The sequence below is a fragment of the Bacillus rossius genome, chromosome 8, assembly GCF_032445375.1.
Source record: "Bacillus rossius redtenbacheri isolate Brsri chromosome 8, Brsri_v3, whole genome shotgun sequence".
In the NCBI taxonomy this organism is placed as follows: domain Eukaryota; kingdom Metazoa; phylum Arthropoda; class Insecta; order Phasmatodea; family Bacillidae; genus Bacillus; species Bacillus rossius.
Window position 1 is genome coordinate 30,476,437 of NC_086336.1, and position 27,754 is coordinate 30,504,190.

General features: G+C 39.5%; 1 protein-coding gene and 1 long non-coding RNA gene across 2 annotated transcripts in view; one reads left to right on the forward strand and one right to left on the reverse strand.

Annotated features, from left to right (window-relative positions):
* Nucleotides 1-27,754, forward strand: part of LOC134534703 (uncharacterized) — a 431,047-nt gene that overhangs the window by 273,344 nt on the left and 129,949 nt on the right. The window lies entirely within an intron of this gene.
* Nucleotides 15,159-20,641, reverse strand: LOC134535305 (cuticle protein 64-like). Its single transcript, XM_063374373.1, has 2 exons — nt 20,527-20,641; nt 15,159-15,931 (listed from the first exon to the last, which is right to left on the reverse strand). Exons 1-2 carry the CDS (start codon nt 20,536-20,538, stop codon nt 15,308-15,310), a joined length of 636 nt encoding a protein of 211 aa, XP_063230443.1. The 5' UTR covers nt 20,539-20,641; the 3' UTR covers nt 15,159-15,307.

The following is a 27,754-nucleotide window of genomic DNA, read 5'->3' on the forward strand; positions in this document are numbered from 1 at the left end:
GTCCATCCTGTTAGTGCTTCTTAGATTTCTCAGAGATTATTTGACTGAGTAATGATATTTTTTTTTTTTAAATTTCCACCTGATAAAAATATTACAAGTGCTGATTTATTGGCAGAATTTCAATAATTAAATGCAACCTTGAATAAAAAAAATGACATGACTCATTAAGTAAAAAATTCTTCATGCAGAGATCAATTCCTCATCAGTAACCAGAAGCACTCGGAGAAAACCATCAGATGTCTAGTCAGGAATAATCAGAAGCACCCAGAGAAAACCATCATAATATTGTCAAGAATAAACGGGAGCACACGGAGAAATCCACCATAATATTGACAAGAATAATCAGGAGCACACGGAGAAAACCACCGCAAGTTTTCTTTGATATCATAAAATTTCAGGGAAAAAAAATAATAAAAAATAAAAATAAATTAATAAAAAATTAAAAAAAAAATAAAATAAAAAATACATAAATATATTCTGCTAGCTTGTGAACTTCTCATTGTTGAACAAAGATAGAGTTCTAGTACAAGCCAGAATTTTATGTATTTTTTATTTTATTTTTTTTTAAATTTTTTATTAATTTATTTTTATTTTTTATTATTTTTTTTCCCTGAAATTTTATGATATCAAAGAAAACTTGCGGTGGTTTTCTCCGTGTGCTCCTGATTATTCTTGTCAATATTATGGTGGATTTCTCCGTGTGCTCCCGTTTATTCTTGACAATATTATGATGGTTTTCTCTGGGTGCTTCTGATTATTCCTGACTAGACATCTGATGGTTTTCTCCGAGTGCTTCTGGTTACTGATGAGGAATTGATCTCTGCATGAAGAATTTTTTACTTAATGAGTCATGTCATTTTTTTTATTCAAGGTTGCATTTAATTATTGAAATTCTGCCAATAAATCAGCACTTGTAATATTTTTATCAGGTGGAAATTTAAAAAAAAAAAATATCATTACTCAGTCAAATAATCTCTGAGAAATCTAAGAAGCACTAACAGGATGGACGAACTTCCTTCTCCTTGGAGTCTAGCGAAGCCATCCTTCTTTTGCGATCGTTAGTGAGCATCCCGCATCCCGCATAAAAGAACTAAATATTATTTACCTGCAAGTAACATGTGGCGACATCTGTTGTTGAAAAGCAGAACTACTTGCAACAAGTACCTTTGAATGAGATAAATTAATTCTCGCTGATGAAATAATTAAAAAATTCTATTTAAGTAATATATCTAATTTAAAACTCTTAGTTTGCATCTGGCATTAGTCTCAATAACTAATATGAATCCTGAAACGGGATTTGTTGCTGTATCAAAACGTCATCACTGTAGATACTTTAGCAAGGTGTTTACCTTGAGAAAGAATGCTAAACGACATGAGAGAAGCGAGTGTAATTTGGGTCCTTGTCAAAAACCATTTCATTGCAGTCAGTGTCAGAAATCCTTTGGTAGAAGATATTACTTGGATAGACATTACAAGACCTGTACAATTAAGATGAATAAAGATAACGAAGACTAGGCTACAACATCGCGGAAGAGGAACGAAGGCGAAAAAGCTAATGCTAAAATTACTGATCTAGATCAAGATAATAATTTAAAATTTAAAACAAACGAAGGAAGTTGTAACCACATTAGAAATGAAAATATATTTACTCCAATATCTAGTCGTCTCCATGAAAATGTGAAAGATGGAGAACCACCTGAAACTTACAAGGTCGAAGACTTTGATGAATCATCTGAGGCTGGCATGATTGAAGATTGTGGTGACACATCTGAGGCTGACATGATTGAGTACTGTACTGAAACACCTAAAGCAGGCAAGATTGAAGACTGTGATGGCAGTCTGAGACCAAAACGATGGAAACGACGAAATAAAATAAATTATCCTGATCAAGTTTGTGGTGCTGACATGATTGAAGACTGTGGTGACACATCAGAAGCTGGCATGATTGAAGATTGTGGTGACACATCTGAGGCTGACATGATTGAGTACTGTACTGAAGCACCAAAAGCATGCAAGAGCGAAGACTGTGATGGTGGTTTGAGACCAAAACGATGGAAACGACGTAATAAAATAAATTATCCTGATCAAGCTTGTGATAATCACTGTCAAGATGACGAAAGTGACCTTGTGGTTGGTGTTAAAACGATATACACCAGAGATAATATTTATTATAAACATGCAAGGATGATGAAGGCAGCAGAAGAGATTGATTATACCTTATGGGAAGATCCTAACATATTGGTTAACAGGCTACGACTACTACATGGATCGCTTTGTGCAGGAAACTATTCGAACATTAAAGAAATATCCTTCATACTCAAAGAACTGAGGGAAGCTGGCTACATACAATAATGGATTAAATTAAATGTATGTGTATAAACTTGAAGATAAATTAATATATTTTCTTTCCAGATGGAAGCTATCATTTATCGAAATCTGATTTCTAAATAAAACTTATAACTTAAAGGTGTAAAAAACGTTACCACTGCCAGTCAAAATGTATACTGATAAAGACATGTTAGTAATCATGCCAAGTTCGATAAAAGTAATAGGAATCAGTTGGAACCAATTGAAGATGGAGCTCTTGGAGCAATTGGAGCCTTTTGAAGCATTTGGAGTCTTTTGGAGCTGTTGGAGCCATTTTGAGCATTTGGAGCCTTTTGAAGCATTTGGAGCTGCCAAGCATTTGGAGCCATTTGGAGCTGTGTTAAGCATTTGTAGGCTGTTGGAGCATTTGGAGCCTTTTTTTGGAGCTGTTGGAGAATTTGGAGCTGCTGGAGACATTTGGAGCTGTCAAGCATTTGGAGGCCGTTTGGAACATTTGGAGCCATTTGGAGCTGTGTTATGCATTTGGAGCTGTGTTATGCATTTGGAGCTGTCAAGAATTTGGAGCCATTTGGAGCTGTGTTAAGCATTTGGAGGCTGTTGGAGCATTTGGAGCCTTTTTTTGGAGCTGTTGGAGCATTTGGAGCTGCTGGAGACATTTGGAGCTGTCAAGCATTTGGAGGCCGTTTGGAGCATTTGGAGCCATTTAGAGCTGTGTTAAGCATTTGGAGGCTGTTGGAGCCATTTGGAGGCCGTTTGGAACATTTGGAGCCATTTGGAGCTGTGTTATGCATTGGAGGCTGTTGGAGCATTTGGAGCCTTTTTTTTGGAGCTGTTGGAGCATTTGGAGCCTTTTGGAGTCATTTGGAGCATTTGGAGCCTTTTGAAGCATTTGGAGCTGTCAAGAATTTGGAGCATTTGGAGCTGCTGGAAACATTTGGAGCTGTCAAGCATTTGGAGGCTGTTGGAGCTGTTGGAGCTGTCAAGCATTTGGAGCATTTGGAGCTGCTGGAAACATTTGGAGCTGTCAAGCATTTGGAGGCCGTTTGGAGCATTTGGAGCCATTTGGAACTGTGTTAAGCATTTGGAGGCTGTTGGAGCTTTTGGAGCCATTTGGAGGCCGTTTGGAGCATTTGGAGCCATTTGGAGCTAAGAAGTAGTCGTTGTACGTCTATGCAGGGCTAAATTTTTATAAGATTGCTGGCTTTCGCAAGTGATTCTGTAGTAGGATAGAAATTGTGTAATAAATATTATGTTTGTAAAAGACTTTTAGGTGTTTTATTCCTCGAACCTTACACTTTTCTGGTACTTTTTTAAAATTAAAGTTGTTTTGTATCGACAAGGGATCGAACCAAGGACCTTAGTCGATCTAATCAATCAGTATATAGATTACAATTTATTTAATGAGTTTTGAACTTTTTCCCGAATCTCTAGCATTACAATTACGAATTTCCACTATGGTAGTCTTGTCGTCTGATATGATGATGGTAGTAGAGGATTTAAAGTCTCTTTACGAATGTTGAACATGGTTTATTGGAATTATTATTTTTTTTCATAAAATTAAATGTTTTGCATCGATCGAGGATAGAGCCAAGGACTGGAGCGGATCGAATCGATATGTAAGTTAATGAGTGATTTATTTAATGAATTTTGGATTTTTTCCCGCTTTTCTAGCTACATTATTACATGATTTCAAGATGACGGTCGAATTTCATGATGGCGGGGGCACCTCGGTAATAAATGATTACTGCACTGTAGCGGGTTAGAATAAAATTATCTAGATGGAAATGTACTCTATAATACAAGTACACACACAAGATGGTGTACTCCAGCATGTGGTATCCTCTGGTAGCATGTACTGAACATAAAATGTCGGATCCATGATGGACGACAAGGCAAAGTCAAATTTCCAGGACAAAGTCAAATTTCAAGGTCAAGGTCAAATTTCAAGGTCAAGGTCAAATTTCAAGGTCAGGGTCAATTTTCAAGGTCAAGGTTCAAGGTAAAGGTCAATGTTCAATGTCAACAGTTGAGGACACAAGTATGGTGACCAGATAATTATACTACATGGTATCGGCACACTCTAGCGGACGAAAACAAGATGGTGGTCTCCAGCGGATGAAGACAAGATGGCGGACATGATGTCATACCAGTTGACGATATATACCTTGGTATTGTTGGTGGTAGATCAGTCTAGGTAGCTTTCATGGAGGAAGGATCGACCGTTTACTCTCGCCGGGAATCGAACCAAGGACGTACATCGATATAATCAAACAGAATTCAAATACGTTAATTTTTTGATGAATTTTGGAATTTTTTTCATTAAAATCGGATAATAAATAAAGATTTTCAAGATGGCGTCCAAATTTCAAGATGGCGTACATGACGTCATACTGCCGGATGATATATATGCTATGAAAAAAGTGGTGGGAGTCAGTATGCCAGCAGTCACTGTGAGGGAAGGATCGGTCGCCATTTTTTAATTTTTTTGCCCTCACCGGGTTCGAACCGAGGACTCCGAACTCCGTGTCGTAAAAGTTTATTTTTTAAATATTTTTTATTAAAATTTTATTATTTGAATTTTTTATAAATTTAAAAAAAAAATTCGTTAAAATCGGATAATAAATAAAAAAGTAAAAGATGGTGGCCGTAACGAAAATTGTAACGGTGACGTCATCATCCAAAATGGCGGAAAACACATCGCCGGAATTTTCTAGAACATAATGACGTCATCCAAAATGGCGGATCCAAGATGGCGGATCCAAAATGGCCGCCGTGATCTACTTGTCCCGTTACGTTATGTCCCGTTACGCTGTGTCCCGTTATGCTGTGTCCCGTTACGCTCGTCCAAGATGGCCGCCGTGACGTCACAATCCAAGATGGCGGACCGACAATCACAATCCACACCCAGAACCCAGTCCCAGTATGCCCATTCCTATACTACTATACTACACTACTACAAGTACAAAAAAAAATACACAGACAAATTACTAAAGCCTTGTGGATTTCTCGATTGAAACAGTCTTCTTACTATACAGACTAAGTCCTTTACATGACTTTAAATGTCTATTCAGTTTATCAGGTCGACATATTGGTACACCACAATTTGCACACAAAGCAGAATTATCGACTTCATTAAAAGGACAGTGATATATTTCGTGTCGTTGTGCACTTTGAATATTTGCCAATATTTTGTTACAAAATATACAGCTTGATTCCGGTAAATGTACAGCCAGTCTATCACAATTCCTGAGGTGCCGTTTTAATCTTCCATATTGTACAAACTTGCTTAAACATCCGTTACACTGATATTTAATGCGTTCAGAGTTATCACTACAATTGTGTATTACATAATCACGTAATTTCAAGTTTTTTATCTTCTCGCAGTACGTGCAGCCGGATGATGGAACACCGTTGGATGCACCTTCCTTCATCAATGCCACTGGAACTGTTGACAACCATTGTAACACTGCTGACATGTTAACTTCTGAAGCCGTTGAGGTCTGCTCTGCAGAAGATGTTGCACGCGTCGAAATCTCCCGCTGTGCTGAGAGAGCAGGTGTAGCTGTAGACATCGTTGTCATCGGGCTCTGCACTGATGATGGTAGACCTTCGATCCAGGTTGGTGTTGATACTGGTAATGATGCCATCGAGTTCTCAAGAATAGATAGATACTGGTCCATTATGTTATACAAGTCTAACTATCCGAGCCGTTCATCACCGCAGCCAGAGACGGACTGAAGTCCATATCACCTGGGGTCTCACTTATATAGTCTCATTAGCCGGTACAACACATGAGTCAAATCAATAACCATGTTCATTATACGTCTCGGAACATTTTTTATAATGACGATGTAAGCTATCGAGACGTGAAATTAGTTTATTGCACTTTTTGCACTGAAACAGTATTCTTTGAGCATTATTCTGACAGCTGCTTCTTTCATGTCTGCGAGCATTTGAAGTGAAAGTAAATGATGCGTCACAATATTTGCATTGATGCGATGTATGCTCTTCATGAATTGAAGTCTGGAATGCAGATGGTGAAACTTCAGCTGATGATGGAACAGCACGTATCGTTGTCTCCTCTGCAGCAGGTATCGGGATCTCCACCGCCGCCGTGGTCTCCTCTGCAGTCGGTATCGGGATCTCCGACTCCATCATCGTTGCTGCCATCGAGGTCCCAGCTGCTGTCGGTAAACATTCTATTCCGGTCGACATAACTAAATCTCACGAAACTTAATGGAGAGAGCACGTCCGTACTGCACCGCGACCAGAGGTGAACTGCGGGTCCAGTCGTCTGAACCTCGCTTATATACCCGTGGTCTACTGGTATACCTCATGAGTCAAAATAATGTCTGTATTTAAAATTATTTTTTTTTCCTATTAGGTACCTAAAAATTGTAGAAATAAAAAGCATACGAGTTCAAGTTTTACACATTTATTTATAAAAATTACACAAATACATATTAGGTTAAGGAATCACGCATTTTCACAAGCAAAGTCTTTAATGCCGCACGAACTGACACGTCGACTCCGGTCCCAACTGGTTCGTTGACTCCGGTTCCAACTGGTTCGTTGACTCCGGTTCCAACTGGTTCGCAGGCCACAGGATCAGGAACACAGGTTTCCAGCTGGTCATCTTCTGCGACGTTGACAACTCCGACAAGACATGGTCGATGACGTCTGTGACCACGTCTACGCCTGGGCTTTGGCTCAGTGCTAGTTGGGACAGATTCACTGCCTGAACTACGATGACTAGACGCACGCCGTTTGGACGTCTGCGTAGATGCATCACAGGTCGCAACAGGTTGCAACACGTCCATGTTTGGTGTTGCACATGCAGACGAGGCGACTACCTCAGCGATGCTAGCAGGAAGGATTGTGTGTGGTCTCATGTGATAGACGACACAGTTTCCAGGTTCGCAACAAGCTACCAGCTGCTGAGTCGGTTCGTAGGACACAGGAAAGTGCGCAAACCGCCAATGCTGAGCACCTCCATCACAGGTTTCTGTATATGTACGTAGATACCCGGAATCCCAGTAGCTGTACTCGACACTGCTGAAGCTAGGTCTTGCGCTCACGTACACGTTAGCAGGATGAAACGTAAACATCTTCTTGCAGGTCGAACGTCAACTGAAGGCACGTACGTATGTACGCCATTTATATATGCAGGCTCCTACTAACATTGTGTGTGCCATTTCTGCATTAACTGCGAGTTTGTGCAGGCACAGACACGTTCAAACTTGTCACGTAGCTGCACGTCGTATATTGCACTAAGCTTGCGCAGGGAAGGACAGCCGTAGTCGGTCTGTATATCTACGATTTCAGCTGCTCCAACGTCGCACAGTTCTCGTAGCCATTTCTTCTGTTCGGGTCCGGCAACGTAGATTATTTCGTTTTGAACTAGTAAATCTCCAATAGTGTTTTTCACTTGGTGGTACGGAATTTTTCCTTCGTCCCACTCTAGTCCGTGATAATATTTACATAGCCATTCGTTCGACCGTTTACTTTTTTCGTCTAGTAGTTTCCACGGATACGGAGGTCGGAAGCTGCGGGTTCGAGTCTTGTCTCCAGAGGTGACGCTAATTTCCTTGAGCACGAATCCATTTTGACTCTGGAAACCTTGCAGGTTGCAGTACATCTTGTCGCTAGCAATGCTCGGTCGTAACTAAATTATTATCGAAAACGAAACAGTATTTATGTCAGAATTTTCACAAGTTTGTCTCGACAATTGTACGAAGCAAGCCGATCGTGAAGTATCAGACAAAAAGCATAGGTGTTTGGTGGAATATTTCCGCTAGTCGTTATCTCGATCCTACAGTCGATGATGTTTGAATTTATTCGATCATCCTGTTTGGAAACGTCAAACACCATTAACGGTGCCTTGTTCTTGAAACTGTCGGGACTCAGTATCGGTGACTGTCTCCGCCCATAGTAAGCTTGCTGAAACTTGGCATACATTTGATATGCTAGAAGGAATCTTCCACTTTCAAAGTCCATGTTCATGTCAACGTACGGATAACTTTCGCTGTTTAAAAATATTTTTACATTACGTATTTGACAGTTATCGAATACGGAGCGACTTACTCCTGCATTGAGCTGTCTTCCGGTCTGAAGCCCGACGATGATGTATCTTGGTTTTTCCGTAGCGAAGCTGGACTTTACTAACCAATTGATACGCTGACTATGAGGCAAGCCAGGATAAGTTTCCAGGCTCCAGGATCGGAATGGCACATCGAAATTCTTGCCATTTTCTATGTTCTTCAACATCTTGACTCGTTCAACGGTGCTCACTTGGATGTGGGGCAGCATCCACTCGATAGACTGTAGTGTTAGCGAGACATCTTGAGGGTTTTCTGCAGCGGCGACAATTGCATTAATGTGCGTGTTGGCTAGAAGCAGTACGAGCTCTTGTTTCGAATTAATGATTATATGCTTGTAGTCCTCAGCGAATCCAAGAAGCATGGACAGAGGAACACAAACTTCGAACTTCCCTTCGGCATAAACCGGAAGCTTATATTCATCCTCGAGAGCCCAACCGGCCATCTTTGCAGCAGACAGTTCATTTGGCGTGAGCGAAAGGTAATTTTTCATAGCAGATGTTATGCCTACATCTCTCGTCTGGTCTACCTCGACACCATTGAGTACATAAGTAATGCGCTCGATTAGGTGAAGAATACCATTGCAGGATATTGACGTCGTTGTCGGATGCGTACCATCCGTTTTTGTAAGCGTGCCTCTTATACGTAGAAATGACTGCGAAGGTAAAGTAAAAATATCTTGGTGCTGTACTGCAATGCGTACTTCCGATGGTAGTGCGTACGGTCCGAGCAGGAAAGGCTGGTACTCGTGCAATTCCATTTTCGTAATGCTGTCATCAAAAATGACTGGATCTTCCACGTTGAGGATTTCGTCTTCCATATTTATTCGGCACTTTTCCAATACTGAGAAGATACTTTATGTTGTCAGGTGTTAATGCACCGATGTCTGGTAGAGAACTGTTCTTGTTCACGCCAATACGATTTCTTTTATAACTGTTCGGTGTTACGAACTTTATGCCCATCGCTTCAAGTGCAGACGTAATGTAATTTCTTCGTCTTGAAAATTCACCAATCGTCCTCGCTGGTCAACGATTCGGACGACGACTTCGTGTGCGCACTTCACGACGACTGGAACGTAAATGATACTTTGCGGTACTTCGACCAGTTTATATCCTGGCGGGACCATCGGCGAAAACTCGTGCAGCATGTTGCTTAGTCTTCCGTTGAGATACGTTCCACTTGCCAAATTACATTTTATTCTTATGACATTCACAGGCAAAATGTTTACTGCGCGTGTAGATTCGTTTGTTCTTCCCGTATCATAAACCTTTGATTCGAATCCGAGCATCGTACCTATGGTGCCAGGTTTCGTAAAGTCGACATTTTCACTGCATCTTAGAATGCTTTTTTGAGTGTTTGGATTTCCACGCAGTTGAAAGTCTACATCCTGTGGTAACATATCCCTGATGTAATTTGCAATGTCGTCAATTTCGTAAGAGCCAACAGGTAACCGTATTTCATGAGCGGTCCCATCACTTTTCAGGAAGCAGATCTTGCAATTTTCTTCATCGATATTAGGTATGGCATTATACGTTTGAAAATCTACGAGTCCGATACACCATTCTCCGTCTAAATCCAGAGGCGGGAAATGAACCGCCCGCAGCTCAGATGCGTGACCTGTCAGGGTAAGTGTTATCGACATGACTAATAAATTAACATCACTGCACAACCTTTAAGTAGCAATTTTTATTTGTCAGCTAATTTTTGTTTGTTAAAAAGCGAAGACACAAGTGTCCGCAGTTTGTTTGATTAGGTTTCTGTTCCGTTTCGTAATTGTAAAACAATGTAGTGGATCGGCCCAGGTACCGCCTAAGTTCAGGCGGAGGTCTCAAATTACCGAAACTGTCGTAGTAAGTAGCTTTTTTTCCAGACTTTATGTACGCCACCCAGTGCGTGCCGCGACCTGCCGACGTGTCTAAATTAATTATGGCGCACTCACGTGTCTTTGGCTTGCTGGGCAAAGTGTCTCGCATAAACACGCCGCGGAAATTTGGTATTTTCAGTTTGCGTGCGTACTTTATTAAATCTATATTTTTGAGCGGTCGTTTCGGCAAAGAACTTAGGATTTTCGTTTCTTTTTCATGCCTCGTCCTGTCTTGTGAGGATGCAAGTACAGTCCTGCGCCGTTTTTTTTACCGATGGCAATGGCTTCCATGCTGGCATTGTGTCGCTGTGCTTCTTTTAACTGCTTGCGCTCATTCTTCGAAGTGTTGACTGCCCGCACTATACCGCTCGTTGCACCGATAAGGCCTCCGAGAGCACCCAATGCAGGCAAAAGCAAAGGAAGAAATCCTCCTATAATCTTCTTGTGGTGAGTCTGTAGTTTTTGCTTGGCTTTTTGCACGCCTGCACCGATCTTGCGCTTCTTGGTCTTGCGTGAGTTAGTCTTTGACTTGATGTAGCTGGTTCGACGAGCACCCAGTCCTAATTTCGTCTTTGCCTTCATGATTTTAGATACGCCCCAGGCCGCGATTTTCTCTGCTAGTCCCGCGTTCGACGATTTACTTATATCTTCGGCTTCCTGTGCCAATATCTCGTCGGCCCGGTGCCTGGATTCCAGATCCTTGCTTAATGAATATGCGATATCGTGCTGCTTGCACTTTTCGTCGAGAGAATTAATGCCCACGTCACCACGAGCTATCCTTTTCGCTAGTTTCGTGCCGGGGCCGCAAAATCTGTAGCCGGGAATGTGTAGCTCGAATGGTAGATTGTTTATCAGCGAGTTTACGAGTCCTGCGCCGATGTGTTTTTTGTTCTTACCTCTTCGAGACATTACGCACAACTGGCCAGAAAGTATAAATGTGTTTGATTTTATACAATTCTTTAGTACAATGCAGGTCGTCAAGCAAGACGTGTGTTTGCCCGTGTGCATTACGCAAGACGATGTATTTAGTGCGCGTGAATCACGACATGGCTTACTGTTGCCTTCTGCCGTACGTTGCATAATGACGGGTCCGTCCAACTGCGGTAAAACGTGTGTTTTACTGAGTTTACTGGAGGAACCAAATGGTCTTCGGTTCGAGAACGTTTACTTGTATTCCAAGTCGTTGCAACAGCCAAAGTACCAGCGCCTAGCAACTGTTCTACGATCTGTGGATGGTCTGGAGTATTTTCCGTTTAGCGATAATACCGATGTTGTACCTCCAAGCGAAGCAAAAGCCAATTCCGTGTTTGTTTTCGACGATGTAATGTGCGAGAAACAAGGCATAATACAAGAGTACTTTTCCATGGGCAGACACGCCAAGGTAGACTGCGTTTACCTGTGTCAGACGTACAGTCGTATTCCAAAACATCTCCTACGAGACAACGCAAATGTCATAGTTTTGTTTCGCATGGACGAACTTAATTTACGCCACGCTTATGATGATCACGTAAACACCGACATGACATTCCAGGAATTCAAAGACATGTGCTCCTTGTGTTGGAAAGAAGAACACGGATTTCTAGTTATAGTCAAAGACTGGCCTCTATATAAGGGCAGGTACAGACGAGGTTTCGATCAGTTTATCACCAAACATGAGTCATAGCATTTCGAAATTCGGTCGTAGCAGTCGAGACTTACGTACTGCTCTCAAGTCTCATGACGACGTTATCCGCAAATACATTTCGCTACTGGCTCAAAAAATAGACGGGGTGAAAAAGGAATTACTTGAGTACCTCGTAGCCATAGACCAGCGCGTGGAAGCTTCGGATTCTCGCATTCGCGACATGATCGAAGTTTCGAATGCACAAAGACGGGACGATCTGAGGACTTTTCAAAGTAGTCTGAAAGCATCACTATCTCAATCGTCAACAAATTCAGATTTGGCCAAACACAAGAAAGAAGTTTCTGCGAACGAATAGAAAAGTATAAAAGGAGGTCTTGCAATAAGTTTTCAGCCAGTACAATGTCGGACCTGGCCAGTGACCTTCATCGAGCTATACAGTCTGTTCGCGAAAAATATTTACTTGCTAGACGAACCAGACTTTCACGTGAGATGGAAAATGAGGAGATATTTAAACCAATCACTAGTCGCCTCGACGAACTTAAAAACAAGGAAGAACCAGCCTTCATTGTGAAGACAGAAGTTGAAGATGAAATGCCGACTGTAAAGAAGAGAAAGTATGAACCAGATCGAGAAGAAGAGGACTTAACAAGTACAGAGTCCATGCACAAGAAAAAAATACCGAAAAAGGGACATCAAGTTAATGCAATGGTCCGACCATACCTGATATCGTTTACGAGCCGGAATAATGACACGACCTACGGAGTGTACAGAAAACATAATAAATGGTTCCTCGGTGCTAAAGAAATAGACTTTCTACCAGGAAATATCGTGCGCGTAGCAGAGTTCAAAACGCGCGGGACTCCGGGTCTGTACGAATTGCTGTTTCGCAGGGAGCCTAAAGGATATTCTCACAACGACTTACAAGAGTACAAAAAACTGCTAGAGCTAACCAATGCACATTTTCGCGATAACGATCCAGATAGTGGTGTATATAAAGACGTAGATCATGAAAAAATCGACATTCTCGCTAATCTCTTCAGTGAACTAACAATACATGGCGAAGGTTTAAAAAAGCTAGAAAGTGGTCAGACATTTGACTATGTATATTGGGACGACCCTAATGAATTAGTTGATCGCCTTAGAATTCTACATGCATCGCTTAGTGTAGGAAACTATTCGCACATCAACGAAATAGTCTCCATACTTGAAGAACTGAAGGAAGCCGGCTACATACAATGAGTGGAACCGGAATCGCTCGCGAACTTCATGCTCCTGCTAGACGGAAATACCTTCGTCGCAAAGTCATAGTTCGTGGAATTGATGATTTATTCCAGGCGGACCTTGTTGAGATGATACCGTATTCCCGATTGAATAAAGGTTTCAAGTACATGTTGACAGTCATCGATGTTTATAGCAAGTTCGCTTGGGCTAGACCTGTCAAATCAAAGACTGCAACTGACGTAGCCAAGGCCATGAACAATATTTTGCGTGATGGACGTGTACCGTCGCACCTGCAAACGGACCTCGGGAAAGAATTCTACAATGCGACCTTCAAGGCTTTGATGAAGAAGTATGGCATCAAACACTACTCTACATTTAGTAACGTCAAAGCCTCCGTTGTCGAAAGGTTTAACAGAACTTTGCGTTCCAAGATGTGGCGGCAGTTCACGGCTAACGGAAATTACAAGTGGCTTGACATTTTGCCGAAACTAATAAGCGAGTATAATTCCACTGTGCATTCTACCACGAAAATGAAGCCAAAGGACGTAAAGGATAATCGCCTGCTTCAAACAGTTTTTCCCAACACGAAGAAGAAAGATCCACGAAAGCGTAAAGCTAACGTCGGCGACATTGTGCGAATCTCCAAGCAGAAAGGTATCTTCGAGAAAGGTTTCACTGTGAACTGGAGTCCCGAACTTTTCCGTGTGACACATGTTCGTGAATCAGAGCCTAGGACCTACTACCTCGAAGATTTGGACCACAAACCTATCCATGGCGGCTTCTATGCCGAAGAGATTCAGCCTACGTTGTATCCCGATACGTACTTGGTGGAGAAGATTATAAAACGAAGAAATGGACTGTCCTACGTCAAGTGGTGGGGCTTTCCACCTCGCTTCAATTCGTGGGTGGCAGATGCAGACGTCGAGAAATCCACAAGGCTTTAGTAATTTGTCTGTGTATTTTTTTTGTACTTGTAGTAGTGTAGTATGTATGTAATAAAAGTATTTTTTAAAAGAACTTGCGGTGTTTTTATTTTCTCAAACCTGTCACTTTAGTGGTACTTTTTAAATTAAAGTTGTTTTGTATCGGCCAGGGATCTAACCAAGGACCTTAGTCGATCTAATCAATCAGTATATAGATTACAAATTTATTTAATGAATTTTGGAACTTTTCCCGAATCTCTAGCATTAAAATTACGGATTTTCAAGATGGCGGCCAAATTTCAAGATGGCGGGTGTCACAGCAATAATAAATGATTACTGCACTCTAGCAGGTAAGAATTAAACTAACATGGCGTCGGTGCACTCTAGTCGACGATACAATGATGATGGCTACCAACATCGAAGACAAGATGGCGGTCATGACGTCATACTAGATGATGTTATATATGCTTTGAAAAAAAGTGGTGGGAGTCAGTCTGCCAGCACCCACCACAGGGGGAAGGATCGGTCGTCATTTTTATTTTTTTTTTGCACTCGTCGGGTTCGAACCGCGGACTCCGAGCTCCGTGTCGAAAATGTTTGTTTTTTAAATATTTTTTATTAAAATTTTATTAAATGAATTTTTTAATAAATTTTAAAAAAAATTTTATTAAAATCGGATAATAAATAAAAAAGTTAAAGATGGCGACCGTAACGGAAATTGCAACGGTGACGTCATCATTCAAAATGGCGGAAAACACAATGGCGGAAAGTTCGAGAAAACAAAATGACGTCATCCAAGATGGCGGATACAAGATGGCGGATCCAAAATGGCCGCCGGGGTCAAGGTCAAAGGTCAAGGTCATCCAAGATGGCCGCCGTGACGTCACAATCCAAGATGGCGGATAGGAGACACACACCACGCGCCAGCGCCAGCCGTCGGAGCCCCATTCATATACTACTTGCGCCAATTTTCGTAAGAACTAGTCAGTATTATCTCGTAAAAAACGTTTTTCATCTATGCAAAAATATCCTTTTTTTTCTTCTGTGTACATGGGAAACTTTTGGGACGGCAATGCAGTCAAGAGACGACGAGTGTCTGGAATCAGCTTTATTTGTTCGTGTTTTCGCTCGAGTAGAAAAGTACAGAATAGGCCACTTGTGTTTACACTTACATAATTGCATCCTGGGTCGCCTTGGTCGTCGTCGAGAGGAATAAATACGGTGGACGGTCGTCCGGAGGGAGGTGTCTTCAGTGGAAGCCGCCGTAGTGACCGAGGCCGCCGCCGTAGTGGCCGAAGCCGCCGCCGTAGTGACCGAAGCCGCCGCCGTAGTGACCGAAGCCGCCGCCGTGGACGAACACGGGCTTGTGCACGACGACCGGCTGCGGCACGGGCACCGCGACCGGCTTGGCCACGGGCACGGCGTAGGGCTGGGGCACGTGCACGGGGTACGGCTGCGGCACGTGGACCTTGACGGGCACCTTGACGGGGTAGGGCACGGGCCTCTCCACCGGAAAGGGCACCGGACGCTCCACCGGGTAGGGCACGGCGTGCGGCACGTGCACGGGGTAGGGCCTGTCCACGGGCACGTGCACGGGCACCTTGACGGGGTAAGGCACGGGCTTCTCGACCGTGTAGGGCACGGGCTGCGCCACGGGCACGGGCACCGCCTTGGTCAGCGTGACGGTGTGCACCGGCTCGTGCAGGCCGTAGCCGCCGCCGTAGCCGCCGTAGCCGCCCAGCTCGCCGCCGAAGCCGTAGCCGAAGCCGCCGTACAGCCCTCGCTTGGGCTTGCCGGAGTCCGCCTTGGCCCCGGACTTGTTGGCCTCCTCGGCTAGGGCGCAGGCGGCCAGGGCGGCGACCAGCACCGCTGCCTGCCGCACAGACAAGCACAACACCGCTGAGGCAACACACAGACCGTCCCGTGACTCCACGCCACGCCGATAACACTTGAGGGAACGAGTCTGGCAGTATTTGGGAGAAGAGTTGTTAGACACATTAGCCCGAAAGACCATATTGTCCACAACCTGCTACTCTACCTATATTTTGAGCCCGGAAATGTTCGCGAACTTGCAAAATACCGTTAAACCATCGCAATCTATTCAACAAAAAAAATATGAAATTTATTTTAAAATTTATATTCCCAAATTAATGATTGAATGAGCTCATGTTTACACATTCAAAACCATAGTTATTCGCTAGTTTTCGTTGTTTACGGCAGCCAAGAAGACTGTATTTTAGTTCGGCAATACTATAAATTCATTTTTTGCTGATTTCATCTTGCATGTTAAACCATTGTTATATGACCGCTGACCCCGGATGAAACGTTACGGGAAACTGGCAGTGCAGCCGGGCGGGGCTGCAGGGCGACGCAGCGCGCGACTGAGCACGCTCGCTCGCCTCGCAGGCAACACGCATATCCCGTGCCGCCTGAAGACACGCTCCGATTGTCGCGTCTGCGTACCTCAGTCTCCCCCTCTTCCCTTGTTCTTAGTTCCTGTTGTTCCACCCTCCGAAATAACTGAAAATGGTCCAGTTTTTAGTTGTGCTTGGTGGAACACACTTTGGAATTTCAACTCCACGTTTGTTTTGTTTTTTTCTGCCAGAAGAGTGCAGTTTTTGGAGTGAAAACATCTTAGCTCTCGGTATTTGGCATTTGGTGGGAGTAATTTCGTGATTGAAACGGAAAAGCCGATTGTAACGTTGGCGGAAGTCGTTAAGCTGACGTAAATATTAGGGGACACACCAAAAGTATTGGTGTGCCAAATGATATTTTATGATTGTGAAATTAACTTGGAATGTTTTTGGTAAACTAAAATAGCCATAGTAAAAAGTAATTGCATGTTTTAAAATACGTAAGAGAACTGGCACTACCAAGTATAATACTTATTCTCATAACGAAGTCTTGACAGACTCGTTATCACAGAGGAAGAGTGCGCGCTTGATAAGCCCAACGGCGATGATTTGACGAGGTTCAAACCTCGTCACAAGAAAAGTTTACGTTTTTAATAACAAAATGATATAATATTATGTTATAATAATGTTGAATCAGTTCAGGGAGGTTAATCTTTCTTTGCAGGATGTATTCCCAGACTGATTTCAGTCGTTTAATTGAAACAAATTATACAACCATAAGCTTAGTGTTATAATATGTGTTTTAAAATGTTCCAGGTTATTATTTTATTAATTTAATAGTAGTGTAACTTCTAACGAGTGCGGAAACATTATAGTATTGACAGTGTAGTGAATTTTAACAAGATGGGCTGTATTTTAATAAAATTCCTTGTCGAAAATCAGGTCCAAATATGGGGTTTAGGATTTTTCAAGTCTTTTTCACTCCTATCGGAGCGATTTATAATAGTTTAAAATTCAATCAGTTTCGTGCTGATATCTGCGCGTGGTGCTGGCAAGCAATGTTTGCGATTAAATCTCTGAATTCTATCGGTTGGTGCCGAAATGACGTGTGTGATTCACTTTCAGGAAATTTTGGTATTTGAAAATCGAATATTTTTTAATCACTCTGCATTATTTAAAAGAATTCTGCGTTAAATTTCATGACTGAAAATTCGTATGATTATTATATTTACAACACGAGAACACACGAATTGCTCGTTACCGAGCTTAGATATTTGCAAGTCACTGGCGAGTACTGAAAGACTCGTGAACTTTATTTAACGGGAAACATTTTAAAACACATTAAACCCTATGTAGGCCTATATGTTTGCACATTTGTGTTTGCTCAAACGACTGAAATCAGTCCGTAAATACGTGCTATAAACAAACTTTAACTTTATTGAGCTGATTCAACATTAATATAATATAATATTATTATATTGAAGAGTTATTAAAAATATAAAATAATATTCCCAGTGAAGAGATTTTAACCATGTACATTGAGGTTTACAAGCGCACGCTCTACCGCTGTGCTATTAAGCCAATTGGGAATTCAGAATGATTATTGTTAAGTTTTTTTTACTGGGATTACTTGTTACTATGACTATTTTAGATTGACAAATATATTCAAGGGTAGTTTAACTATCATGAAGTTTCATTTGCCATGCCAATACGTTTGGCATGTTTACGAAAGTGACTAAATACGGGTTTATATTGCTACACGTGGATCCGCCTACGTTGTGTCACATTTATATTCATCGACTTCCGTTCCATTTGCACGAGATTACTCCCACCAAATGTCGTATACCGAGAGCTAAGATGTTAACACATAAAAATGGTTTTGAAAAATTATTCAGAGGATTAGCTTTTCATACTGACGATCGTAGGGGGAGGGGCGTGTCCAAATAACTGCGGTCCGATCACAAGAGAGTGAAGTTTCGCATTCTAGCTTGCGACTAAATAAATGTGTGAAAACTCCGTATATCCACCTATAAAATGTCTGGTGCCAGCTACACCACTGTATTTTTTTTTCATTTAGCTATAAGACGTAAGATATATTTTTTTTTGCGTCTGAGCCAGAAAGGAACCTAGCAAGTAAGCATCGCAGACTACCTTTAATTTTGCAGCATCTTGAAATTAATTTCAGGTTTACCGGGCCTTTCTAAAGTATGTATCAATTTTTTTTACCTACTATTCTCAACAATAATACGCCATATAAAATAATACGCACCTAAAATATACGTGACGTAATATTATATTTTTGACGAATTTTCTCATACTTGCGTGACTATAGACGGCATTTAAGACTAAACCGCTCTTGCTGTTAGGATTTAATTTTAGGTCGGCGAACCAAGCCAAGCTATGTAAGCTTTAATGACTTTTTTAAATGATCATTTTCATTAAAACTAGAATCGGTCTCACACCTTGGTACTCATGAATTGTCTGATGTGAATACCATCAGCTCCTAGAAGGGCAATCCTACAGTTTTTTTTTGGACCAAGCCAATATTTCTCAAATTATAATTTTGCGGTATATAAGATTAAACGCATAGTTGGAGAATGAAACATAAATATAGACTCAAATCTATGGTTATAAAACGGTCCCGATCGTTTTAACGAATATCATTTAATGAATTGCATTACTACTCGGTTATCTTTCTTAGAGGTGTGAATACTGGCTGAGATAGCCTCGCGATCTTCAGAGCAGCTGATAACGATCTGGATTATATCCATGAAATCACCAGTTTTTTTATTAATATTGTATTTATTTCTTTGAAAAACAGTTGGTAAAACCAGAATGACAGATGATTTAAGCGTGTGTAAGGGGTAGGGGGTAGATTCTAAAATATTTTGCTTCCATTATTTTGTATTTTTGCTCATTATTTTAGATGTATTCAGAAGATAACTATCGTTAATTATTTTAAGTGTTTCATAAATATAAAACTATTTATGTAATAGTTTTTAGAAACTTAAATGCCAATGTCTATTTCAAACCTAGCATGAACTAAAAGCATTTATCCGTGTAGCCATTGACGTGGATTTATAACTAATAAAAAAATAATTGTTTTTTCCACAATCCTACAAACCTTGGTTTTTAGGGTTTTAAGAAATCCAGATTGTTTTGATATATGAATAATGTACAAAAATTAAGTATCACGTGTCAAACGCTATATAAAAACGATTTATTCAAAACTGTATACAACACAATAATTAGGTACATATTATTAGTTCATGCTAGTGTTGACATAATAAAATTTGCCTTTAATTTTCCCCAAACCATTTAATAATTACTTATTAAATTTATAAAATATAGATAATATAAACAATTAACGATGATTATATTATAAATTGATTTAAAATCATGAGCAAGAACACAAAAATTTGTAACTAAAATAATTAAGGATACTACCTCCTTATGAAAATAAACTGCCGAAAAAATGTGAGCGAAACATTCGGTACTCATCAGTGATGTCTAACATCTTACCTTGGTAACGAGCAGATAAGTGTGTTTCCATGATTAAAATACAATTATAATACGACACTCGGGCCTCGAACACGAAATTCAACGTAGAATTCTTTAAAATAACGCCGAGCGTGATAAATATACGCAATTTTTTTTCAACTACATTTCTAAGCCCGAATAACCCGTAGTTTACGCACCCGCCGCTAGAATCGTTGCCGGAGCAGCTACGTCGACTATGGAATCAATCGATTTGCATACCGAAAATATAAACCATAAATTGAAACAGCTCCGATTAAAATCAAAAGTAATTGAAAAAAATACTAAACCTCTGCTCAGTACCTGATTTTCAACAAGGAATTTTTCAATAATATTTGCCATATTCTTAAAATTCATTAAAAAAGTTAATACAATAGAGTTTTCCTTTGGCTTTGTGAACTGTGGTGCGCACCATCCACCCCAGATGGCAGCACCGTTGTCACACATTTCTGTTCGACTTATGTTTCCATTCACGTAGTTACACCTACCAAACGCCGTATACCGAGAACCGAGATGTTACACATGAAAAAAAGGCCCGAAATGTCGCACGAAGCTTGAAAGCGTGGCTGGTACTCACGTATTGCCTCATGGTGACGCGGACTGCTCGACCGTACGACTCCTCAGCAGTGGACTACTGGATGTCCATGTGTTGGAGCCCCGGGGGTTATATACCGCCTTCGACGTGGAAGGAAGCTAACTTTCGGTGGGGGTTGGATCGGTAACCCGCCGACTTTCCCTCCGCCTGCCGTGTTGTTTCCACGCACCTCCCGAGTCTACCCTAGGAGGGCGGGGGGAAGCGCTTGCACAAACGCAACACACCGCACGCACGCACACCGCCGTTGCGCAACGGACACACCGGCCCGCGGTGTCCCACGGGGCGTAAAGCTGTTCTTTGGGTTTTTTTCGCGTCGGATCTCGTGCCGCAATAAGGTCTCAACAATGGCCCGGGAGCATTGCGTTTCGCAAACACGCAGCGCCGGAGCTGTCGTGTCCTTGGGCGGAAGGCGAAGTCTGCCCCCTCGTGGCCGCAAGAACCTTAGCGGTGGCCTTGAGGTCGGCCGTCGAGAGATCTGCTTCCCGTCGGTCCAGACGTACCGCGGGAGTGTGCCTTGGATTGTGATACAACTGAGAAACACCGCAATACATGTCCGTACAACGCGTAACTCGAAATACAAGTTAATGCACAATTTAGCACGGAAGCGTAACTAAAACATGAAAAAAAAAATCATTACGTTTACAAAATTGTGTATATTTTATGATGGTAAATTCATTGAATGCAATTTATTTGGCATGAATTTTGTGCCACAATTTAAGAACTAAATGAATTGGAAGAAAATTTATATATTGTTATTAGTAACAAGTTTTTATATTGAGGACGTTTGCACATTTTTCTAACACACAAAAATGTGCTGATTTTATTTTTAAGTAGGTCAATTCTAGATATGATTTTACTATAAAAGTGTACAATGCATCATTAATAATGGTACTATTTTCTGATATAAGTATTAAGAAATATTTTAGTCATATTTCTTTAATAATAAACTAGTTATATGAATTAATACGACGTATAAAAATAAATACAAAAACACCGAGATATTCTGCTTTAAAAGCCAAATTGACCTAAAAATAAAGCCAGAAAATCTTGTCCATATCCGAGAATCCTCAACGAACGGGATCTGCGAGGCTAAACTCTGTTACTGTAAACGTAGACTTTACACCCGTAAAAAAAAATGTCCGAACACTAATCAGACTGCAGCAAGAAGGTTATGTAAGGACCAACAGTTTCTTGTGACTGGTGACCGCGTGCAAGAGAAGAAATCGCCTCATTTGACCAAGCTATTCAGGACACGTTTTCTTCCACACTGAATGGCTGTGATTCGTGATACCAACAGTAAACTTGTACATTAAAGGAATTTAACCGATCGCGACACACAGACGATGCTACAGTGTTTTAACCCTCAGCTAGTCTCGAAATATTTTCACTAAAACACATGCTCCTATCCGTTACCTTATTGACGTCTGTCTTAATGCAGTTATTTATTCCATATTCACATGGCACATGCCTCTACTTGAGAACTTTTTGACAAGTGTAACTTTCGTTAAACTTTTTCAAAATTTTCATTAATTTTTCATAATTAGCTATTAATGTCCTATTTTCAACGTTTTGGCTGTACACTCAAAATGGATAACAGGACTGGCACTTTATATCATAAATGTCTGTTATGTACTTATCCATCACGTAATTAATCATCTATGATTAATTTATCCGGCTTTCAATAATTTTGACACCAAAATAGAGTCCCATAAATTTCTTTTAGAGAAATTTATGTCATGTCATGCTAGTAGCATGGAAAAATTTCAAATCCTTTTCTTCTCGTTTTGGATAGGCAGCTAGAATGCCACAAATGAGATGTTGCTGGATATTCATGCAGAATATATGCAACGTATTTGATTCATTTTATGAAATTTTAAGTTTGCTAAAGCGTCTACAAGTAAAAAATGTTGTTTCATATAAAAATTAAATAATGAGCTGGTAGGTACCAAATATGAGGTAGGAAGTTAGGGTGTGTATTCTTGCAAACTTTATCATGTTGATAATATTGGGGTATAAATGAAAACGATCTCACCCCATTTGGATAGAAAATATTTGTAGATATTAATAGAGTTAATGCTTATTCCTGGCAGATTTGTTGTAATTATTTTATTTTAACGATACTTACTTTGTGTTGGAATTTTTACTATTTTCCGTAGCGAGTCCATTTAAAGATATTGGACAAACTTTTGGCATTAAGTTTGAGGCCGGGCCCCATCAGAGTCCCAACTCCCACTGCAAGCACAAATCCCTGTTACTTTCCACAAGGTAAATACTTGCCCAGATGGGGCCTAACCTGCATATTAAAAATTCAAAATCAAAGTGAACATCAAAACCTATGCTGAAAAATGTAAGGTGGCAAACACATTGACCGAACACATCAAATATATTTTCAAGGTTTATTGTTAATCTTAATATCTCACAAATAATAAAAAAAATAGTTAGATCTCATAAATATATCACAAATGTTTTATAATTGACTAGAGATATCTCATAAATAAAACAAGAATAGTTAGATCTCATAAATAACAAATATTTTATAACTTATACACAATAAATATTCCTGACTTTAATACTTTCTTTGGTTTCAAAACTTTAGGCTAGAAGAGCCACAAATTTATTACAAGGTACATTTAAATGCTTAATGACTTTAAACCAAAAATAAACAAACCATTAATCAACTCGCAAGGAAAAGGTCTTTGGAGAGCTAAAAATCAATTAATTATTGAAAGCAATATGGCCGCCAACAAAAGCAAAATGCACAGGAGGTGCAACAAAATTTACCAAGTGCCAATCCACATTATGAACACCTAAAGCAACACTAAGCTTAAACAGGTGCATCATATTCGCACAAAACACAAGTCCAATGGTTACTACTCACAGTTATTTTCATCATTATCAAAACTTTAAACTCTACTGGCCATATCATAACAAATAATTACAACACCCATACTTAGCTCTCCAAAACACCTTGCCTTCTGTCAATCTCTCTCTCTCTCTAATGCCTCATGATGATGTTGGTGATGGTCCTGCTGCTCCATGCCTAACTGATCAAAATCCCGGGCTTATATACCCATTTCTCCCCCCCCCTTCCCTCCTATTGCCCCTCCAATCTCGGGATTAATAGAGATGATTTTCGAATGTTCTAGAAAGATCTTCATACCAGTTCACATAATCGATAAACAACCAATTTCCGGGATTTATTCTTCTTCTTGCTAAATCCGGAGTTGGTAACACTGAATTCGATGTTGTGTAGGAATGAAGTCTCCACTTTGTCTATGGTATTTTGTTGAAAGCGCACTGTCTTCTGCCGCACACAGCCGTAGCTTATCTATGAGTCGTGACGTCACAAGAGGTCAGTTTATTCCTACACGTCAACAATAGAAGGTAAGCTTCTTCATGTCCTTAAATGTTTGGTGGTGGAAATTTAATTTAACGTCTTGTGACCAGACACGGTCACAAGTTATCCAGCTACGGCTTGTATTGCTAACCAAAGTGATCTCACAAATATTATAACCAGTCAGTATATTTGTACATTTGTTTCGCAAAATACGATCGTTATATGTGCATGTGGCTGTTGAATCATCTTTAAAAGTTTATTATATTTATTTTTTTCATAAAATATGATAAACTTAAACACCAAATTGAAAATAATTTGGCGATTCTTATAATTGTTTAAGTGTTCATTCAAAATTAACAAACAAAACGCTTTTTAAAGTGCGAAGCACGTGAGAAATTCACATGCGTACATGCATACTTCTCTTCTAATTTGGACAGACCTCTAAAATTCACTTCCTGTGGCAAGTAAGCATAAGGACACAGAATCTCCTATAATTAAACATCAAGCCGATAACAGTTTATAGGCCAAATATTCACGGTTCTGAATTTAAAAAAAAAACCGAAAGTCAAAATTGTCGTAGCTTTAAAGTTACAGGCATATTTTTCATAAACTTTTAATTAACCACTCTGCTCCAAATTATTAGATAGTGTGACTACAAATAATTACTACGCAATATTAACTAGCCCTACTATTGAAAACCTGCTGAAATTAAGGGGAAAAATTTTATGGAAGACTTATGCAGCAGAATAAAATTTTTAATCGGGCAAATTTTACTAGTAATAATATTTAAAAAATACTTTTCCAGCTTAAAACGTTATTTTAAATGTTGGAAAAGTGAGGCGAATAACTTGTTAAGTTAGCAAAATATATTTTTTTTACAGTGTGAATAGTCAAAGTTCCCCGGAAAAAAATTGTTGCCTCAAAAGTGTACAAAATGTATATGTTTTATTTTATTTTTAGTTGATATAGATATTAAAGTTGTTTATGATTGCTTAGCAAAAATATTTAGTCACAGTATTAAATAATTTAGCGTAGGGTTAGGATTCAACATTTTTTTAATAATTGCCTATAATACTTTTGAATTTTGGTTATTTTATTCAGAACCGTGACTTAATGGCCTAACTGTTCTCAGCATAACGTTAACTTATGGAACATTATGTATAATTATCCCTACTTGCCACTGATATTTAGACCTCAAGAGGCCTGTCAAAATTAGAAGTGAAATATGCAGATACACAGGTAAATGAATCTTGTGTACTTCTTGCGTACTTCGCTATTTTGAAAAGTGTTTTGTACGTTACATTCAAATGAACACTTTATTAGTTATAGGGCTCGTAAAATCATTTTCACTGTGATTTTTACCTTGAGTAACATATTTAATAAAATCAATAAATATCAAAGTAGGCTTTCGATGATGTTTCAGCAACCACATTCGCATATAAAGATCGTATTTTGTGAAGAAAAATAAGTACAAATTTAAGTACATTACCATTTCCGTCATCAACTCACCAGTTGTAAAGATCCCGCCCACTTGGAAGTATTGTTTTTCTATTGAAGTCTTAAAGCAAAGGAATTAAGGGTGACGCTGGCACGCGTATTAAATGCTCCATTTTCTGTAAGCCCTCGACAGGTGAGTAGGTTTTTTCGTTGTGCTACGGGCGACTGAAAGATTTTAGACTCAGTCTCTCTCACACGCCATATTAATTTATTTTTTTATTATCTCTTCATTACTTTTATTTAAAAGCTATTTCTGAAATTTTAACGAGATACCTCTTTTACATTTGTTTTTCTATCACAAATTTTAAAAATGATATATACTAATTGTAACTAATATAATGAATGTGTCAAAAAAATGCGCAAGTTTTCACGTTATTGGTAACATGCGCGGCTTTTTACATCCATTATATTACACTTACTGAATATTCATTGAAAATATCATTGAACGATTTAAGAGAGTTTTCGTGTTAGAATTACAGTAAAAGCCCTTAAATAATATAATGACGAGAAAATGTAAAAATTGGTATGTGAGTGAGCCGTGAGTTGTGACCACCAGCCAAACTGCTCGTGTCATAGGTTAGCGGGTTCGCATACGCTCGTGAAATAACTTTATTTTCTACCATATTAATTAATTAATTTTTCAAAAAAACTTTAAAAAATACAGGTTTTTAACTACTTAGACGCTCGCTTAATTACAACTTAGGTAGCACTAAATGAATTAAAAAATGCGTAGCTGTTTAAATGCTATTCGAAGCCACACAGAAAACATTTTTCTGTACTTTTTACAAAAAAATTCATTTGGAAACCAATTGCCTAGAAATAGTTTGGAATAGCCTACTACAAGAAATATATTGTAAATCTTTACAACACATGGCTATGGTTATTTTTGCATATATAAAATACGTTTTTCGAGATAAGACTAAGTATTTCTTATGAAAAATGGCTGATAATTTTATCTTTTAATTAATTTTCCATTCAAGGATAAAGTTTTAACCATGCAAAATAAATCTTAAGTTTCAATAATTTACATTTTTTTTGTTTTATTATGCTTTTTAATGTGAAAACTTGATACTGGAGAGCTATTCAGGGAACGGTTTGCAAATAACTTTAACTATTGCGGGTAAGAAACCGAGTCCAGTATAACTGCGAACACTATTTTGTAGTTATACCGTGGTTTTTATGCAAATGTACAAATGTACAAATATCTGTAATTTTACGTGAATATTTATGTTCCATTTCACAAAAATAAAAACTGTGAAGACGTAAAAGCTGAAAATTAGGTGTTGTTTTTTTACATAACTGACTGGTTTGCAAATCCACGACGAGTGGACTGGTCCTTTCAGAGTTGAGTCGTTTTCCATTTCGGGTGATTTGCTTCTTTTTGACGTGTTACTTAGAGACGTTTACTCACAAATACTCAGACCAGAGTTTTTGGGGCGGGAATTGGTTAGTGAGATACGGCAAGGAAACATTTCAGAAATTTAATGGAAAATGGAAATCAGGTTTGCCAGATCGTATATGACATCCGTGTCCCCTGGAATGCGAATTCTTTGAGCCACTATCTCCATCAGTCTTTTCCACATAATTTTTTTTAAATTTTTTTTTGCATTTTTATAAACCAATATGTTTTGTTTGTTATTTTTACATTTTTATGAAAATTTGAAACTTCAGGATGAAATATTCAACATTTTAAAACCAATTTACTTACTTATGCGAAATTTATGAAGGTGTGTTTAGTCCTTAAATTTCCAGAATTGTCGTAAAACGTTTACGGGTCACCATTAATAACGGAGATCTAAACATTTCCCTTTCGTTTTTGGATATATGCTAGCCTGAATATCTTTGTAAATTTTATTAAGCTTTACCATAGAGCAAGAGTTACTTGGTATGACTCAACGCCACAAAACTTATGTCATTACAACAAACAAACAAAAATGATTGACCGAACAATGTTCATCTATGAAAGAAGGTAAAATATGGCAATCGCTAATGAAAAAAGCTTTGCCGACCTTTTACACTCTATAAATATCCTTCATGTGTCTATTTTGTCTGATCATTTAATTCTTCAAGGAACGCATTTCCTCGAGTCGTTCCTTTGTTTGCCATCAACACTTTAAAGTGCAAAGAAGAGCGTGGAAACTAATTCTGCCGAACACGCCCTCGCACGGAGAGATGTGCCTTGCTCAAGTTCGTCGTTAGTGAATGTCGCCTAAAGACCATCATCAACCCCCCAAATCTCCTCCGTCATGAATATGGAACAGCAATTACACCTTGGAAACTTCGTCCACGTAATTCACACCCGCCCTTTCTCTTATATTCTTCACAATGACATTTTTCCTCCCTTCGCGCAACTTGAAAATAATTGTCATATTTTTG